Source organism: Cydia amplana, chromosome 21 (assembly GCF_948474715.1).
Source record: "Cydia amplana chromosome 21, ilCydAmpl1.1, whole genome shotgun sequence".
NCBI classification, from domain to species: domain Eukaryota; kingdom Metazoa; phylum Arthropoda; class Insecta; order Lepidoptera; family Tortricidae; genus Cydia; species Cydia amplana.
The window spans coordinates 6,865,678-6,881,797 of record NC_086089.1 but is presented as its reverse complement, the minus strand read 5'-3'; the positions used below and the strand labels follow the sequence as shown (position 1 = coordinate 6,881,797).

At 40.0% G+C, this 16,120-nt stretch overlaps 1 protein-coding gene and 2 long non-coding RNA genes across 3 annotated transcripts in view; 2 read left to right on the top strand and 1 right to left on the bottom strand.

The window, feature by feature from the left end:
• The window catches only part of LOC134657885 (uncharacterized), a 186,171-nt gene that overhangs the window by 118,083 nt on the left and 51,968 nt on the right, over positions 1-16,120 (top strand). The gene's annotated exons all lie outside the window — the stretch shown is intronic.
• Positions 395-13,052, top strand: LOC134657819 (stromal membrane-associated protein 1). The gene is made up of 5 exons (XM_063513389.1): positions 395-611; positions 7,563-7,693; positions 8,562-8,740; positions 10,603-10,708; positions 12,104-13,052. The coding sequence occupies exons 1-5, from the start codon at positions 494-496 to the stop codon at positions 12,884-12,886; spliced, it is 1,317 nt and encodes a 438-aa protein (XP_063369459.1). The 5' UTR covers positions 395-493; the 3' UTR covers positions 12,887-13,052.
• The window catches only part of LOC134657884 (uncharacterized), a 116,452-nt gene continuing 111,584 nt past the window's right edge, over positions 11,253-16,120 (bottom strand). Inside the window, exon 3 of the long non-coding RNA XR_010097652.1 lies at positions 11,253-11,465. This is a non-coding gene — a long non-coding RNA (uncharacterized LOC134657884). The remainder of the gene's footprint in view (positions 11,466-16,120) is intronic.

Sequence of the window (16,120 nt, the reverse complement as noted above, 5' to 3'; positions counted from 1 at the left end):
AATGACAAATGAGCAAGTGACATTTGTATTTTTTTTTATTAAAAAAGTGTTTAAGGAAATGAATTTCCGGTAGTCTAGAGAAGAGAAGGCTTACTTGCAAACGTTGAAATTTGAAATGAAAATGTGGCCTTTCTCCATCTTTTACCCTCTTGTCGTATAGGAGTGACAGAGATAGAATACTCTTTGGAATTTCAAAGTTTGTAATGATTATTTTTGTCAAAAGAACATTTATCAAGCCATTTCCATTAAAAAATATAGGCGCGAAGGGTATCGTCGCATAGAAAATTTTAATATCGCTGCTTTTTATACTGACAAAGTCGTTGGACCGACTATAGTATTGCCAGCTTGCGTCTCAACCATGAATAAGAATACAACTCATCAATCCGGCTGTCAATTCACTTTACTCTATGGTTTCTGCTGCTGCCTTCAACAAACAATCCTTCCACCCATTTCCAGTGATTTTCAAGCCGTTTGCTACAAATATCTAACAGAAATGACATCGAAAACCGAAAAGGACCGGGCCAAACAGATCCAGGACCGATGTCAGAACATATTGATGGCTATGCTGAAGGATGAAGACAACAAATATTGTGTTGACTGTGATGCTAAAGGTACGATGATTCTCAAGTTTCCTATTCGCTTTAAAATATTATTTACGACTAAGTTAGTTGCTTAGACGGAGTAATAGATGGCTAGCCGACTGCTAGCGGGCCGTATCGTAATTAGGTCCTTGAACTCGGTGAACCGTGAGGGCTTCATAGATCGGAATCAATGACTCATAATATCCTTAAACAATTTAGTTATTATCAATGCCAGGTCTCAATTTACGTGCATTTCCGCCCGTCGATGTCGTCAGGTAATGCATTACTCGGTTCACTGACATTCCAGTGTTTTATTTCTTGATTTCTGATACAAAATTCTTGCTAAAGAAAAAGAGTTCATTTTTGCCAGATGTTGGGAGTTATTGAGATTAAATGACATTTTAAAATTGATAGAAATCAGAAATTTATTAGTGTTATTACATTATTACTAGCAGAGGAGCTGGATAGTTTAAAGAGTGTATTTTTTTTAGCTTTTCTTAGTGTCATGGTCGTGATCATTGAGCCAAACCATATTTAAACATTTTCACGTACCTTATTTAAAAAAAAAGAAAATTTATGGAATATTCAGATAACTCCATTAATTTTGTGGCTTGGGTTTGCATAACTTTTGCCATATTAACAAAAGATATGTAACACAAATGTTTTAAGCCTTTAAGCAAATCCTGATAACAAACTGTAAAGTGAATTCATCAAAAATGACTAATACTTCTGAAATGGAGTTGGATGTAACTGAAACTAAATATGGACAACTTTATTTATACATATTTTTATATTTTTTTTCCTTAATACTGCGGCTAGACCAGAGGCACTAAGTGGCACTAGAAGATAAATTCTATCAAAGCCATGAGAGAGTATTTAATGGAATACCTCACAAAACCCTCAAAAAAGACATAACATCTGATTATGGATAAAACAGCCGATTGCAGATAAAATGAGAGAAAAAAATTTTTTTTTTCCTTATCAGTAACACTAGGAAGCTATTGTGTTATCTATTAATTGTTAAAAGTTATCTCTAATACTCTTACATATGTCATTCATCAATATCATTATATTATGTCATTGTATCAATGAGACTATGAATAAATCAGCCAGCCTATTATGGATAGCTTTATCCATCTTTATCCACGTGATAAAATAACTGTCACTGTTTAACACCGTGGGAAAGAAAGTGACGGACACCGTTTTATCACGCTGTCACGTAGACAAGAACGACCATCATATCCGTACAGGGGTGCCAACTTAGGGGTTTTACCACTAAATTTAGGGGAATAAAAAGCAACTAGTGGTTTTTTTAGGGGCTAAATATTTTTAGTGGATTTTTTAGGGATTTTTCTAAAAGTGTTCACGATGTGAGAAGCTACATACTATACTGGAAACGAAACGTTCTCGATATATTAGTGTATCCCACTCTGTGTTGCTTGAACTCGCAAGTGCGACTGAGAAGGAAATACACGGCTGAACGTTCCGATTTACGCTACACAGTGAATTGTAACGTGATTGTATGATCTTTCGTCGCTTTAAATGTGGTTCAGACCATCCTTTTGGTCAGAGGGCCTACCGCGAACCACGTTCGACGTGTTGCCTCCCTGACACACTTACGTACGAATTTACAAGTGCGACAGAGAGGCAACACGTCGAACGTGGTACGCGGTAGGCCCTCTGGCCCCCTTGTCGGGTCGGGCAGTGTTAGGTCGGCCACATACATACGGAATGTTTACCCGATTTCCTTACGAAATGACCATGATGATGATGATGATGTGTGAACGGAACTTCGCTATACACATTCATACAGCTGTCTGGTTTGCTTATTTGCACATGCCATTTCATACGGAAGACGAATAGAAAGTCCGTATGTTCCGGCCTAATAATAAAAAGCAAGTACGTTACGGCGGATCAGGGAGATGCAAGGAGGGTCAAGGCAGGGTATACGTGCGGTAGTCTGTTATGGCTATAAGCTTGGGCCCCACCAAAAGTGTCGTGTGAATAAGCTATTAGCGCTCTATTTTGGCTCTGTGGCGTCGTGGCTGTTGATTATTGGATTTGTTGGCAAACTTGAGTACGACGGGTGTGCACACGTTAAAGTAGTGCGGTGCGGCGCACGTATCGATAGTGTGTAAGCGTCCATCGCACATAATTGTGGTGCGATGGGCATGCACGTCGCACCAACTGACAAGTAATAATACTGGTGCGCTCCGCACCAATTTCCCTAGTGTGTAGGCTGCATCGCACCGTTTGACAGCTGTCATTTTCAAATTATGATAGTGGAATATGTCAATGCCAAACTGGACGGCAATGTAGCCAGTTGATGAAATTGCAAAAATGCGGAAGCAGTGCTTTAAAGACGTAGATTCCCAAATATTTTCAGGCATAAAAGTGTATTATAAAGCTGGTCAAGCAGATCTTGTCAGTAGAAAAAGGCGGCAAATTTGAAAAATGTAGGCGCGAAGGGATATCGTCCTATAGAAAATTTAAATTTCGCGCCTTTTTTTACTGACAAGATTTGCTTGACCAGCTATATTACCTCAGGCCCTTCATCTACCTCTAAAAAAGCGGACCCACAATAATTTAAATTAAATCTTAAGGGATTCATGGCAAAAATTCGTTGAAAAACACGGAAATATTGGACACTTGGCAACACTGGCACACGTATGCGGCAGTATGTAAACTAGGATCGCACCGTTTTGACGGTTCGGTGCGATGGTGTGGACTGTGGAAGCCCACGCCAGTACGAGCTATTCCTAGAACCGCTCCAAGGTCGCGATGCGGTGCGAATTTTTGATTTTTTATTTTATTTCAAAATGTCGAACCGGTTGAAAATGATTTAATGTACGAAATTCTGGAAAATGTATCAATAAAGAATTAATTAAACGCATAAGTTCTTTTATTTTCTATTTAGTGGATTTTCCAAAACAATAGTACAGTTTTAGGGGTTTTTAAGTTGAGCTCTAGGGGTAAAAAAAATTTGGAGTTGGCAACCCTGGAATAAATTGCCATGTTTTATAGCTTATATTGTATACAGAGTGACTCTGCCTCTTTTTTCTGACCAAGGGCCTTGAATGAGTTCTGCTTCACTACATAGTATAAAACAAAATTACCACTGTCTGTCTATCTGTATGTATGCTTAGATCTTTAAAACTACGCAACGGATTTAGATGCGGTTTTTTTAAATAGACAGAGTGATTCAAGAGGAAGGATTATGTATAATTTGTTAACCCGTGCGAAGCCGGGGCGAGTCGCTAGTTTCAACTAAATCAAATTAGATGTAATACTTGTTTTCAAAGTTTATTAATCATCATAAATGTATTTATTTTCAGAGGTTATATTTTAATGTTTGTCATATTATAATTGCTTTTTTATTGCCCCAATGGCAACTGTCAAAGGTTTGCATAGATGGCGCCAGCATAGTTTTCCCGAGTCTAGTTTGTTCTAAGAAATTTGTCATCCAGTTCATAAAAAAAACAACAATTTGACACAATTCTAGGGATTTACCTGTGTAAACCTATGCTGGTGCCATCTGTAAAATACTTGGACTGTCCAACTCCATTTGTCAAAGATCTGTCATTTCAGTACAAAATAAATTCTGGTTTTATTCAAACAAAGATGGCAGGCTTAATGTTTTAAAGTATTCTATAAAAAGCATATTATTGTTTTTCTCACAAACTGCTACAAATTCAAACAAATGTGCCATTAAAATCATATATTTCACGATGTTAAACAAAAGAGGAAACCACTAATTACACTTTCCTGTCTTTAACCCCATTCGGGTTAATTTCATGTAGATTATGCTTCATATCATAATGTTTCAATGAATAAGTCAAGGTTGCATTCCAATTATAATTGAGATCATGTTCATAGTAGCTTCTATACAGTGCCAAGGTGCTAAGAGAATAGTATTTCTTCTAATACTATTGACTGTACATTAACATTCTGAAGTATCAAACTTACCTTATATACTAAAAATAATGCTTTTTTAGGGTTCCGTAGCCAAATGGCAAAAAACGGAACCCTTATAGATTCGTCATGTCTGTCTGTCTGTCCGTCTGTCCGTCTGTCTGTCCGTCCGTATGTCACAGCCACTTTTCTCCGAAACTATAAGAACTATACTGTTGAAACTTGGTAAGTAGATGTATTCTGTGAACCGCATTAAGATTTTCATACAAAAATAGAAAAAAAACAATAAATTTTTGGGGTTCCCCATACTTCGAACTGAAACTCAAAAAATTTTTTTTCATCAAACCCATACGTGTGGGGTATCTATGGATAGGTCTTCAAAAATGATATTGAGGTTTCTAATATCATTTTTTTCTAAACTGAATAGTTTGCGCGAGAGACACTTCCAAAGTGGTAAAATGTGTGTCCCCCCCCCCCCTGTAACTTCTAAAATAAGAGAATGATAAAACTAAAAAAATATATGATGTACATTACCATGTAAACTTCCACCGAAAATTGGTTTGAACGAGATCTAGTAAGTAGTTTTTTTTTATACGTCATAAATCGCCTAAATACGGAACCCTTCATGGGCGAGTCCGACTCGCACTTGGCCGCTTTTTTTCTAATTCAGTCTGTATGTAAGTACTAGCTTCTGCCCGCAGCTTCGTCTGTTTGGGATGATAATGTGGTTGTTTTAGTAGAGATTTAATAAAAAAACCCTTCCGCCTTTTTAGGGTTACGTACCTCAAAAGGAAAAAACGGAACCCTTATAGGATCACTTGGTCTGTCTGTACGACCATCCCCCAACCCTTTATCTCCGAAACTACTGTGTCTAAAATTTTGAAAAAAAAATACACAAAATAGTTCTTTACCTAAGATGACAGGAAAACCTATTAGAAATGTGCAGTCATGCATGAGTTGGACTTAATGTACAGAACCCTTGGAACACGAGTCCGACTCGCACTTGGTCGGTTGTTTCTTTTTATTTCTTATTGTGCAATAAACAACAAGCACAAGATGGGGCATTATCTATGAAAAGGGACCTTATTGTCGATGGCGCTTACGCCGCACAGCGTCGCGCGGCATTGTATTTATACCGGAGCATCGTTAATAATGGCGTAAGCGCCATCGACAATAAGGTCCCTTTTCATAGATAACGTCACATATAGCTAAATTCCATATCACCATATTCCATTCCACTTTATGAATTCATAATGTCTCCAAGCAATGTTGCAGCTCTCTATTCATATACCTAATAGGGATGATGACACATGTTGAATTTTATAACAAAATCTAGTAAAATAGATAGCAAACGAGCAATTTATCACAATAATGTGGATATTAAAATAAAATATTGAAAAATTACAAAAATACAGGACCTGAAAGTTTCAAAATTTAAGTTTTTTTTAACTTCCAAAAACGATAAAAGTAAGGGTACCATTCGATTCCTTACATTTCATCCATAAAAATATTGTATAGCAACTATATACATAAACACAATATTTCACCGACAAAAACGCAATTTTCTTGTTTTGTCCATACTACAAGATGGGCTCCCAGAGACCTTGACGTCACGTTCCCTTGTCGTTTTGTATAGGGCGTTTCGCGAGTGAAGTCGGCCTTTGACTACAATTTCTGACTTTTGTGTTACTTTAATGCAATGGGTCCCATATAGACATTTGATCCTAAAAACAAACCCGATCGATTGATACCATAAATGAAAATTAGTCATGTAGCCTATTGTAAAATATTTGCCTAGAAAGTGCATTTCGTCACCTTGATCTTAGCAATTGATCCGAAGGTTGTATTGATTGAATTTCATTACATTGTCTGAATTACGCCTCTTATTGCTACGGTTACAAAGTTGGGATTTGGAAAAGTATTTTCCATATCGGTTTTCAAATGTCGGTCGGGTAACAAACATACAAAAAATATAAATAAATGCAGTTGAATTGATAACTTCCTCCTTTTTTGAAGTCAGTTAAAAACTTAAAAACATTCCACGATGGCGAAAGAAATCCTTAGACTCACTACTAATGTATTCTCATCAGGTCACATTTGCATATTGTGATGCCAAATGTGGCAGACAAGGGCACGGACTGCATTTAGCAAACATCTTACAGTACATTTACATGTAATAATTGGTAGATTAAGATTAAGTATGTACTCTGTATATTTTTCCTAAGAAGGATAACTTGTGATTAGACAAGTTAAATTAAGAGTAGTTTATGGGACTGCTTCATAATGAAAGGCATTAAAATACGAGTGTGGGTTTATGAAACGAGCTGAAAGCGAATTTAGAAAAACATCACACTACTGTTTTAATGCACAATTTATTATATATAGGTATATTAAAATAACCTTATATATTTGATAATATAATTCTGTTTTTTTCCTCGCAATCGAATTGAAGAGCAGAGTATATAACTCGGCTATAATTGTCCGATAAATTGCCTCAGACAGTATGGGTTCCTTTATTTTATATCCTTGTTGTATAATCTACTATTATCGTGACATTTATAATTCGAATAAAATGTATTTCACTATAATTTCACTATATCTAAAGATAGGTAATACACGCTCCAAAATTGAAGCACTCACCTTGTGACAAATTGTACAAGTTGCCTTTAGTCGCGCCCAGGCAAGCGAGAAATGTGCACGTGCTAACGAGCTCCCGCATACCAAAATAGGACAAGCTTATGTTTACCAACGAGTATGACAAATATAAGAGAGTAGGTATAGAAATAAATATGGAAGTATTTTTTGTGCACCTTATGTAGGAGTATAACCTATCTATACATACATACCTACATATAACCACGCCTATTTCCCGGAGGGGTAGGCAGAGACCACGGATTTCCACTTGCTACGATCCTGACATACCTCTTTCGTGTCCGTTACTTTCATAACATTCCTCATGCACGCTCGCCGGTTTAGGGTGCTCTTGACCTGGCCTTTCTTCAGGATTTCCTCATACTGATCTGATCTATCTATAGTTATATAATATCATTGATCGATCACTGGTTACAGGACCGCGCTGGGCATCATGGAACCTTGGCATATTCCTGTGCATCCGCTGCGCCGGCATCCACCGGAACCTGGGCGTGCACATCTCCAAGGTCAAGAGCGTCAACCTGGACTCCTGGACCCCGGAACAAGTGGTACAGTATAACCAGGCCCGGATCTAGGGTAGAGCGAGTGGAGCGGCCGCTCTAGGCGCCGGATGGCAAGGGGGGCGCCAAAATGGCAAATGAGAAAAAAAGAGTTTTAAAAGACGCGATTGTGGCGGGGGCTCAAAATACGCTTGAAAACTTCAACGAATAAGGGCGCCAAAACCCGATTTCGCTCTACCCTGATCAAGGGCTCGGGCCGGCACTGAGTATAACAGTATATCAGAACTTTTATACACTGTTTAGCCAAGCGTGGCTCACTCCGCGATTTCGTAGCATCGCTACAAGTACATGCGGCCCACACCAATTTTGGTGTCAAGCCATAGTGGTTGCCGCGCACCGCCACGGAACGGACGCCTGCTCGCGCTTGCGCCACCTAAAGGTCATATCTGTCGTAATAGACGCGTTTTGTTAGAGAGTGAATCTTCTGTACCAAGTATTATTATTTATTCTGTGTCTGTACAATCAGCGATAAAACTATATATAAAAAAAATAGTTTGTGTTACAAGGGATCAAAATGATATATTTCCGTTAAGGGCGTACATTGAATCCTGAGCGTAATGAGGGATTCAAGTGTTAACGCCCACTACGAAATAATTTTGATACCGTGTGACACATACTGCTTTTCATGTGAAGCTATGAGGAAAATAAAAACATCTTAGTGTTGACACAATCTGATGCTTAAACAGATTTAAGCTAAAAAAATAATGTGCAAACAAATTTAAAAATAGTTTGCTAGAACAGAAAACTATTACTTTGATCCCTCCTAGCAGGGAGGAAAAGTACCACTTTGATCCCTCCTAGCAGGGAAGAAAAAGCTCTTTTCCGAATAGGTGGTGTGAAAAACGTTTTTGTCCAGGTATCCCTCCAACAAATGGGTAACTCGCGCGCGCGCGCCGTGTACGAGGCCAACATGCCGGACTCGCTGCGTCGGCCTCAGAACGACTCCTCCCTGGAGGCCTTCATCCGGGCCAAGTACGAGCAGAAGAAGTACATCGCCAAGGAGTGGGTGCCGCCCGCCCCGCCCAAGGTCAACTGGTCAGTATTATCATAGAGAAAAAAATACATAGAGTGCTCACTCCATACATCAGTTTTAGTACCAAAAAGACTTAGCATCTAGCATCGAGTAGCGGAACTACCAGTACTGCTACTTGACAATAGATGTAGCACCGACAGGAAAGTCTTATGCTGTTGAGATAAGACTTTCCGGTCGGTGCTACATCTATTGTCAAGTAGCAGTACTGATAGTTCCGCTACTCGATGCTAGATGCAGACACTGAAATTAATAGTCAGAACTGATGTATGGAGTGAGCACTCTTGTCTTATTATATTTCTCTATGGTATTATCCATAGACTAGGAATCCTCTAGACGGAGTTTAGAGCAATTATTTCATGAAAGCGATGCTGCCAAAAATACTGGGGTGCGGGGGACGAGGTGAGCGAGTCCCGTGCCGTGATTGGTCCGTTCAAACACGGACGTCACACAAAGACACTTTGACTCGAAAATGGAGTAAAACTACCGTATATTTGTGGCAGAGGGGGTAGCGCTGCTATGCTCAGGGGCCCGTTTCTCAAAAGCTTGTAACTTGTAATACAAGTGGAAGTCTCTTTCTAACAAAAGCTGTCAAAAAGTGACATCCGCTTGTATTACAAGTTACAAGCTTTTGAGAAACGGGCCCCAGTCTGGAGGATGTCTTGTCTGTGGTATTATCATATCACTAGCGACCCGCCCCGGTTTCGCACGGGTTAACACATTATACACCTAAACCTTCCTCAAGAATTACTCTACTGATAGGTGAAAGCCGCATGAAAATCCGTTCAGTAGTTTTTGAGTTTATCGCGAACATACAAACAGAGAGACGCGGCAGGGGACTTAGTTTTATAAGGTGTATTGATATATAATTATCTATCACTACAGTATCAGAGATTACGTGGTATCTCAGATCGGTAGAATAGAAAGCGGAGTGGTCTGTTGGTGGTATATATATTTACTAGCGACCCGCGGCTTCGCACGGGTTAGGAAATTATACATAAACCTTCATCTTGAATCTATCTATTAAAAAACCGGCCAAGTGCGAGTCGGACTCGCGCACGGGGTTCCGCGCCCTCAACAAAAAATAGAGCAAAAAAATCGTGTTTGTTGTATGGGAGCCCCCCTTAAATATTTATTTTATTTTATTTTTAGTATTTGTTGTTATAGCGGCAACAGAGATACATCATTTGTGAAAATTTCAACTGTCGCGGTTCATGAGATACAGCCTGGTGACAGACGGACGGACGGACAGAGAAGTCTTAGTAAAAGGGTCCCGTTTTTTACCCTTTGAGTACGGAACCCTAAAAAAACCGCATCAAAATCCTTTGCGTAGTTTTAAAGATCTAAGCATACATAGGGACAGACAGACAGCGGGAAGCGACTTTGTTTTATACTATGTGTTCGTTTTTTTAGCATTAGAAATAAGGTAAACAATCTTGATGTGTCTTTTAATTGAAAAACACGTTTTTAAAAATAAGTTACGGCAAATATGTAACAATTATGAATCTAATACGATCATTTATATTCTTCTGCTTTCATAAGTAATAGTTTTTGATTTTTAAAAAGCGTTTTTCAATTAAAACACATGTCAAGATCGCTTACCTTCTTGCAAGTTCTTTCTAATGCTAAAAAAACGAACTATAGTGTAAGGGTAAAAACACCAGAGCACCATTTTAAACAATATTTATTAGGGAATCACAATAATAATCAGAGTTTTGGACTTAAGTAATACGCGACGCCGTCTAGGCGCAAAAACCGATCTTCTAGATGACAGACGTCATAGTGCTGTCGCATTCCCGGTTATTGTAGTGATGTGAAGACCGCTAAATTACGATACCGCCTTTTAATAGTGATATTTTAATTTCAGGGACAAGGAGATCGATGAGGAAATGGAGCGGCAGAAGCGGAAAAAGAAGTCGACCTCATCGGGCCTGGGCCCCCTGCCCGCGCCCGCCAGCGACAAGAAATACAACGTGAGTACCGCCACACCATACTAACACTACACCATAGTGTCACCATCACCATAGAGAAATATAGTAAGACAAAAGTGCTCACTCCATACATCAGTTCAGACTATTAATATCAGTGTCCACATCTAGCATCGAGTAGCGGAACTATTAGTACTGCTACTTGACAATAGATGTAGCACCGACCGGAAAGTCTTATCTCAACAGCATAAGACTTTCCGGTCGGTGCTACATCTATTGTCAAGTAGCAGTACTGATAGTTCCGCTACTCGATGCTAGATGCTAATAGTCTTTTTGGTACTAAAACTGATGTATGGAGTGAGCACTCTATGTATTTTTTAGGGTTCCGTAGCCAAATGGCAAAAAACGGAACCCTTATAGATTCGTCATGTCTGTCTGTCCGTCTGTCTGTCCGTCTGTCTGTCCGTCCGTATGTCACAGCCACTTTTCTCCGAAACTATAAGAACTATACTGTTGAAACTTGGTAAGTAGATGTATTCTGTGAACCGCATTAAGATTTTCACACAAAAATAGAAAAAAAACAATAAATTTTTGGGGTTCCCCATACTTCGAACTGAAACTCAAAATTTTTTTTTTCATCAAACCCATACGTGTGGGGTATCTATGGATAGGTCTTCAAAAATGATATTGAGGTTCCTAATATCATTTTTTCTAAACTGAATAGTTTGCGCGAGAGACACTTCCAAAGTGGTAAAATGTGTGTCCCCCCCCCCGTAACTTCTAAAATAAGAGAATGATAAAACTAAAAAAAATTTTGTACATTACCATGTAAACTTCCACCGAAAATTGGTTTGAACGAGATCTAGTAAGTAGTTTTTTTTTATACGTCATAAATCGCCTAAATACGGAACCCTTCATGGGCGAGTCCGACTCGCACTTGGCCGCTTTTTTATTTCTCTATGCCATCACAGAACATATTAAAGAGGTTAGAATGGCTATTGCACGCAGTTAGTATCGGAACGGAGTAATCGGGAGTGTTATGAGTCGCAGTCTGATATGGAATTGAGACTACAGTCGAGAACAAAAAACTTTCCTGTAACTGCTAGCGGTAGACTCGCACACTGCCAGAGTTCAGTTTCAGTTCTGAAGGCTTATGGCGCCCCCTGGCCACCTCTAAGGTAGAACAGTATGGTTCGACCTTTCTAACTGGATCATCTCAGGTGATACCGAGTTAGCGAGAGAGATGGCTTCAGTAAGAAGTGCATATACTTGGAAAAATTCGACCTATGCCGCTGTGGCCCGGTGGCCGAATGGCACAGGCACCTGCCGCGATAGCAGAGGACGCTGGTTTGATTCCAGCCTGGGGCACTGGAGGCCTTGGTCACTTTTTCTTAGTATATGACATTTATTTAAACTTTACGAAGCATATTTGTTTTACAGAAATCGGACGTAATTCCGAGCATACCGAAGCCCAAGTCATCAGTCAGCCCAAAGCTGGGCCGGAGCACGCCCACAGCCCAAGCAGAGCCCCCGAAGCCCACCAGCTCTGCGGACCTGCTCGGCCTGGACACCTCCAAGCCCGAGGCCAAGCAAGATGACATCTTCTCAAGCTTTTTCTCCGCTCCCCAAGAACCTGTTGAGCCTCCTAAAGAAGTCAAACCCGACTTGAAGACCGAGGAAGAAAATTTCTTCAAACAACCCGCCCCGACTGAAAAGGAAAAGAACAAACTAACTAAAGATAGTATCCTAGCTTTATATAGTAAGACTCCTTTAGGAAGCCAATTCAATCAGCAAAGCTTCAACGCGCCGGCGCAAAGTCAGTTCAACCAAACACAGTTCAATCAACCAGCTCAGTTCAACCAGCAACCAACCAATCAGTTCAATTCAACCAATTTTAATCAACAACAGTTCACTCAACAGCAGAATCAGTTCGGTTTCGCTAACGCGTTCCAATCGCAGCCTTTTAACAATGCGGTACAAAATGGTTTGCAACAACAGCAACAACAACAGTTTAACCAGTTCCAGTCGATGCCCGGCCAGTTTCAGCAGCCCTTCGGACAACAACAGTTCAACTCCGCCCAGCAAAGTTTCCCTCAAAATAACCAATTGTTCAACCAGCCTCAACAGCCGCTATCCCAGCAATTCGGCTCTTTAAACTTAAGCCAGGGTTTCTCTAGCGCGTTTCCGAACGCCAATGTTGCCAGCAATAGCACTTGGCAGTAACACGTTTTTAGAGACGTTCCTACACGTTATTTTTTTTGTGATAGTTTGTTTTATCTATGGAGCATTTGTTATCTGTGCAAAGGAGTCGATTTGTTTTCGATTGTACTGGAGGACAATAATATGAATACGCGTAGTCGCGAATTTACTGTAAACTTGAATTCTTTAGCTCGTAGATATATTGCTATTAAAGATATAACTATCTCAAAAATGCTCTGGATTTAATTAAATATCAAAATGTACGCAAGGCGCTCGAGAACAGTACTCTCGGTTGGAAAAAAAATATTCTCGAGAGATCTAAAACGGGGTCCCGCTGTTTCCCATAAAGTTTTAAGTCATAATGTATTGTTTGTCATATTATCATTAGTCATAAAACTGAAACCGTTATCATTTCAAGATTTTCGTTAGGATAATCTATAGACTAGAGATGCAACGGATAGTTGTTTGGCCGGATACCGGATACCGGATATCCGACCTGGACACTGGCCGAATATCCGGTATCCGGCCGCCGGATATTCGGCCGGCGGAACTATACCTATATTTTGAGTTTTGCAGGTGCGCGTCATGCAGGTTTCGACCTGTTTCGTAGTGAACGTTCGCGCGGACACATTTCTAGGATCGTAACTAGTTTTATCATGTCATTACGTAGTAAGTTAGTTTATAGTTACAAGTGCGCGCGCGTATTTTTGTGCTCGCACAGCCAAACTGTGGAATGAACTGTCGCCTGCGGTATTTCCGGACCGATACGACCTTCAAACCTTCAAGAAAAGAGCGTACTCTCATCTTAAAGGCCGGCAACGCGCTTGCAACCCTGCGGGTGTCCATGGGCGGCGGTAATCGCTTACCATCAGGTGATCCGTCTGCTCGTTTGCCTCCTATATCATAAAAAAAAAGTGTATTGTGTGACATTGGTTACGTATTCATTTCTATCTACTGTGTCGTTAGCATTATGACCGTGACTGTTTTTTAGATTCCATTTTTTATTTACCCCAAAATGTGTTAATTTTACTATCCGGTATCCGGCCGGATACTAAAATAACGGCCGGATAGGCCGGATACCGGATAGTAACCGGATATCCGGTGCATCTCTACTATAGACAGGTTAGGTTAGGTTTGTTTTGTGGCAATCCTGAAAAGTGACGCGTTTCTGAACCAAATGAATTATGAGTAACGAAAATGCGGGCAAACAATACATTATGGCTTAAAACTATCTGGGAAACAATAGAGACCCATCTAAAACATATCGTGTCAAGCGGCTGTCATCTAGAGTATTTTATGATATTCTTTAACTAATCGGTAAATTCGCATATTGTCAAGGATTGTAAATAATTGCAAGCAAATTTACTTTTTAATAAGAGGTGTAAGTATTGGTCCTATTTAATTTGTGATTCACATTAGACGTGTCACATTTCTGGTTTAAGCACTTTGAGTCTAACGCACTGTATATTGTGTTGTATTTAAACTAATGAATGTGAATTCTAAAGGTAATCTATATTGTTTCATATGAATACCTACACTTCATATATATCTGATTTGCCGAGATACTTACATTCAGTAGGCCTAGCATATGACTTATCTAAGTACGACTATCTAGACTACCCGTCTTTTTCTAACTATGTTAATGAAAGAGGGACGGGTAGTCTATCTCGTCGCGAGATACTGTCGCGCCAATCATGTGCTAGCCCGGCAGGTGCATTGGGGTAACTATGTAATAAGTAATTTTGAAAATCGCAAATATATTTTAAACTTACGAGTATACTAACCAAAACAGAGATTTAAATGTTCATTTAGATTCTTTTTTAATAAATATATTACCTTTAATTTTTGTATTAGGCAGAAACGTCTGCTAACGATGCTATTAAGTATAGAAATAAATTAAAAGTGAAAAAATTCACTATCTCGGGCTGCTAGGGGCGCCTCCCTAAGGGGCTAATGGTGGAAATATTAGCTGTCCTCTGGTGCAGTTTCGGTAGCTCAGCTGGCAGAGCATGGGCTAATGATCCAGTGTCGTGAGTTCGAGTCTCACCAGAGACAGCGAATTATTCCACTTTTAATTTGTTTATAAGCTTAATGTGTTGCATTATTTAGTAGATATAGCTGGTCAACCAAATCTTGTCAGTAAAATAAGGCGCGAAATTCGAATTTTCTATGGGACGATATCCCTTCGCGCCTACATTTTTCAAATTTGCCGCCTTTTTCTACTGTCAAGATCTGGTTGACCAAGTATACTTTTGATTTTTAAAATGTTCCCCTTTTCCGAAGTTATCCCAATACATATTGTGATGACTACTAGCATTTCTTGAGAGGAATAATTTGATGACGCAGGTTTGGTTTGCCTTTCGTTATCACAATAAATACTTAAATTGTATACTTACCTACACATATTATTCGGTTTGCGGGTCTGTTTCATTAGTTGATCAATTTCAATACGAGTTAGAAGTAGTTTTGAAGACAAGGAAGATTGATCTCGAAGTGAGCCCGCCGACAGCGTTCCAATCCGGCCCGCGGGAGCGCATACGAGTTTCATTACATTGCGTCATTTGATCGGTCGGCTGAACTGATGTAACCTCAACGGTCCGCAATGTAACTAAAATCGTATACGAGTTCGCGCGCCGTCTAAATGAGCCCTTAGGATCAACATGGGTTCAACTACTTGTTTATCAGCCGAAAAATTACCACCGCTGTTTAACCCTTTCACTGCCAAAGTGTAAGGCCTGAGTGGACGCTCGAGTTGGGCGTGCGGCGTGCATGTTAAACAGATGCGCACGTATAGGAGCGGCCTTAGTGCACGCTGCTCACATCACGCGTGAGCCCACAGCCGCGCTGCACGCCCCGCCGAACGCTCCGCTTCGAGCGTCCACTCGGGCCACACAAAGACGTCATCTGACGCGCGGATACAGCCCAATATCAACCTTCGTGCATTCCGACAAGGTTTACGATGACGCGCCGCGAACGATAGGCGTAGCATTCTAAGGGTTATAACGCTTCAGGGGAAAGACAATTTATAACTCAAGATAGGTTATAGGCGTTCCAAAATTGAAGCGCTTAACTTGTGACAAATTGGACAAGTTGCCTTTAGACGCGGCTGGACAAGCGAGAAATGTGCACGTGCTAACGAGCTCCCGCACACCGAAAGAGAAAGAGACGACCTTATGTTTAACAACGAGTATGACAAATATGGATGGAATGAGAACATTAATCAAAAATAACAGATTTTTTCGTAGGCACAGAAATAAA